Genomic DNA, 4,073 nt, shown 5'->3' with positions numbered 1-4,073 from the left:
ATGCAGTGGTTGCCTCTAATTTTAAATGGAAAGAGCACAGACAAAGCCTTATTTTGTTTATATGAAGAGATTTCTTTTTTTTGTTATTTATTTTATCTGGGGCTTGTTTTAAAATTTCAATTTAGTGTTATTTACATTTACATTATATTTAAATTTTGTTATTTAGCAGATGCTTTTATCCAAAGCGACTTACAAATGGGGACAACAGAAGCAATCAAAACCAACAAAAGAGCAATAATATGCAAGTGCTATATTAGTATATTATTATAGTGTTATATTTCAATTTCAGAAAGAAATGTGCAGCATTTTGTCCAAGCAATAATTAAAGGACACATTTAATTTATAATTTGTCTTAAATCTCATTTTGTAAAAAAAAAATTTAAATTGCGAATCGAATCGTGAAATCAAAATCGTGAATTGAATCGAATCGTGAGTTGAGTGAATCGTTACATCCCTAGGGGGCGTTGAAACTCATTTTAATATGCAAAACTGTTTAGCCAGTCGTAGCAGTGGCCGTTTACTTCCGAGTCTAGAATTGTCCACGCATATCCAAATGGAGCGTTCAGACGAGGGGGATCAAAAAGACGACAGAAAATAACCTATTATTACTTCTAAATTATGATGTATTTTGAGGCGAAAGTGGACCTTAGAGAACAGTATAACATTTTTTAAAAAGGCAGTTCATTAACCCTTTAGGCTGAACAATAAAGTGATAACAATAATAATTGAATAGATTTTCCCTTGATAGAATGATAATACATGTTCGATAAGTTTTCAATGTAATGTTTATGCGCCAAAAGCGGAATGAATAATTGTTAATGGCACCACACAGACCAATTATCAGCTCTGCTCAAACGGCAGCACAGCACAAGCAGATGCGTTTACTCACTGATTGTTCTAGCAAGACCGTAGAACCATAGAAACCATATAGTTACAGGTGCTATGATAGTGAGGTGCTATTTGTGGTTTTACTTTTGGTTATCATAATTGAATTATGTGATCCTATGGATGACCAATGGTTAATTTTAATGAAAGTATGAAATTTTAATGAGAGTCCTAACTCAGACAGTCAGAATATTTCGATTTTACATAATGTTTTTAATAGGAGGCTGTTACAATTTTTACAGATGTTGCTATTTTTGTTAATGAGCATAAATTTACATCTGTATCGTGCCATCCAAGTCAGGGAACACAAACCTGTTTCATGATACACCCTTTAGAACATGCAGAAACTATGAAATGCATTACCTTATTAAGAGATGTTGTTAAGGATATCGGACTGAAAAAGATTTGCTTAAGTTAGCTCATGCATATTTTGATGTAGAGCAAATATTTTATTATCATGTTTTTATATAGTACCTCTCAGATTTGTGAAATGTGTTTGTCATGTTCTCACAAAAAAAATAAAAAACTTTCACTCAGGAGAAGAAATCTGCCTTTAAATTTGAAAGAAGTAAAGATTTGACATTTATCGGCATATGAAAAATGTTATCGTGGTAATTTTTTTGGCCATATTGCCCAGCCCTAGACCTCTTTAATTACAAAATACATATTTTCTGTTAACTGAAATATGCATATTTTGCTCCGTTACACTGTATAAACTTGGCTTAAAAGCATTCATTAATGTTTTTGGAATCATTTTTTTTCTTGTAGATTTTCTCGCAAGAGTACATTAACTTGCTGCTGTCCATGTATTTCTTCGTGCTGGGAATATTAGCGCTGTCTCACACAATGAGGTATGAAATTACCTAGAACTTCTAAAATGTTTCATGAGTTTTGGAATTGTGTAATGCTTTTAATACGAAATGATTTAGGTTAACCTTTTTGGTGTTGCTGTGCCAGTCCCTTTATGTGCAGAGTTTTCCCTGCTAACGTGCCAAATAAGCAGTACCAGCTGCTGTTCACCCAGGGCTCAGGAGAAAGCAAAGAGGGTGAGAAGTGTTGGGACATTTACAAAACTACATTTGTGTGTATGGTGTATAAATACTCTTAACATCCTTGTTATCTCCCACAGAGATCGTCAACTATGAGTTTGACACGAAGGATCTGATATGCCTGGGAATCAGCAGTGTGGTAGGGGTCTGGTACGTCCTCAAAAAGGTAGAGTAGATCTGTCTTAATTTAGATCAGCTTTCTGTAGAACTGTCTCTTTATATATTAAATGTAGTTAATTTAGCTGATCACTGATGTTTTACATGGGCCAAATGGATTGTTAGGCATGCACATGCATATTCTTTGTGAACATGTATAAATCCAGTAAACAGCAGTAGTGAAGTACCTGCCCTTAAACTATATTTTGTCTTGGTCACACATACCAAACTGATGATCTTATTTCATTGTAATACATAGAATAAATATAGAAATATTTAACATTTATGCATGAAAGCTTTGGGCATCATTCACTGATAACTAATAACATACTAATTACATATTTATGTGTGTTTTGCATATGTATGCATATAAATTAGCCTTTACCCTTATTTTAAGTGAGTAAGGACATGCTATGCACACAGCTAGAAATTAAACCATCTCCACATTTACATTGGGCAAACGCTTTTATCCAAAGTGACTTTGGATATCCAAATTTCCAAATTTTATGGAGATTGGGCTGTAGGTGACTATATTCTATGTAAATATTTCTATGGTAAATTACTTGGAATTGCCAAAAGTGCTATTTTTAATAATTGATTTAAGTGGTTACAGGCTTGCTAAATAATACTTAATATCATTTCTGTATGTGCTTAAATGCTAGGGGTGTAAATCGGATGGTTCGTCACGATACGATATCGATTCTCATACTCAGCGATACGATATTTGCCGATACTTCAAAAAATTCTATGATACGATTTTGATACGATTCGATACAGGAGAATATCGATCGATATATCGATATTATTATATTATATACCTATTTTAAACAACCATCTACATTTTTATTAACTCACAAATGCAACCAAAACATATAACATGAACATTTATCTTAAATTTTCACATCCATTTCCTCAACTGGGACATTCACAACAAAAAATAGGCCTACACTTTTTTCTTTTTTTTTTAAATAATAAAGAAAAATAAATAATTGGAAAAAAAAAAATGAAGTCGCACACAAGATCAGTAATCTTAAGATATGATGCTAAATATGCAATATGACAACAGTCAAGACAGTCTTTCAGGTTTCTGTGCTAAAATATGCAATGTGTAAAATAATGTAAATCCTCATTAGGAAACAACACAAATGAGGTACTCCAGTTGTAGAAAAAAACAAAACAAAAATAAAGCAGTTAACTTTATTTGATACTTTTTTTGGCTGCTACTATGGGCTCAGTACTTAAAAACCTTTTCTACAGATAACCAAATTACAAGCAATAGCAGAAAATAAATACAATATAACAAAGACACAAATTAAATAAACAGTGCTTTTCAGGTTTTTCAGGTAGATCTAAAAGAAATGTTCAGGTACAGATATGTAATCAAATGTAAAATAACACTGCATAGTCTTCACTGTATAGTAGGGCTGGGTATCGATTCAGATAAAAGTTGTTCAGTCAAAATCAGTGAGATTTTTGTGAAGAACTTGCAGCTGCTGTGTATGTGATATGACGGTAGTTTTCTCAAATGAAACGGTAAATGCTAATGAAGTGAGTCTCAGAGCAGCTGGAGATGACATTCGTGTTCATAGCATCATATAGTGAGATGGCAGAAGCTGAAAACACCGTAGACACAAGAGCGTCATCCGCGCTTTAGTATGTGTAAACAAAACAGTGTGCGAACAATTCATTCATTGCGGAAATCGTGGCGCCTATGCGTGATATCAAATGCTTCCACAGGTTTATAGTATTACTATAGCATTTCACCTGAGTATTGCGAATCACTCGTATGGCCATGATAAGCGCTGAATGAATGACAGGATTTCTGTTGTAACATCGCGCAAGGTAAATAAGGTTGACATCTAGTGGAGAAGACTAATGATAAGATTCATGTTAATCAGATCTTGTTTTAAATGTGTGCTGAAATAAATCCCGGAAAAGATCGATTTGCGGCTTTTGAGAATCGATATCGAATCGACGTCATTT

General features: G+C 33.4%; 1 protein-coding gene across 2 annotated transcripts in view; it reads left to right on the top strand.

The window, feature by feature from the left end:
• hm13 (histocompatibility (minor) 13) overlaps positions 1-4,073 on the top strand; it is a 49,133-nt gene that overhangs the window by 21,493 nt on the left and 23,567 nt on the right. For both annotated transcript variants that reach the window (XM_016494552.1, XM_016494551.1), the window contains exons 3-5: positions 1,654-1,736; positions 1,843-1,931; positions 2,015-2,100. In XM_016494552.1, the coding sequence (XP_016350038.1) occupies positions 1,654-1,736; positions 1,843-1,931; positions 2,015-2,100 (258 nt within the window). The remainder of the gene's footprint in view (positions 1-1,653; positions 1,737-1,842; positions 1,932-2,014; positions 2,101-4,073) is intronic.

Source organism: Sinocyclocheilus anshuiensis, unplaced genomic scaffold (assembly GCF_001515605.1).
Source record: "Sinocyclocheilus anshuiensis isolate Anshui unplaced genomic scaffold, SAMN03320099.WGS_v1.1 scaffold342, whole genome shotgun sequence".
In the NCBI taxonomy this organism is placed as follows: domain Eukaryota; kingdom Metazoa; phylum Chordata; class Actinopteri; order Cypriniformes; family Cyprinidae; genus Sinocyclocheilus; species Sinocyclocheilus anshuiensis.
This window is presented reverse-complemented; position numbering and strand designations above follow the sequence as displayed.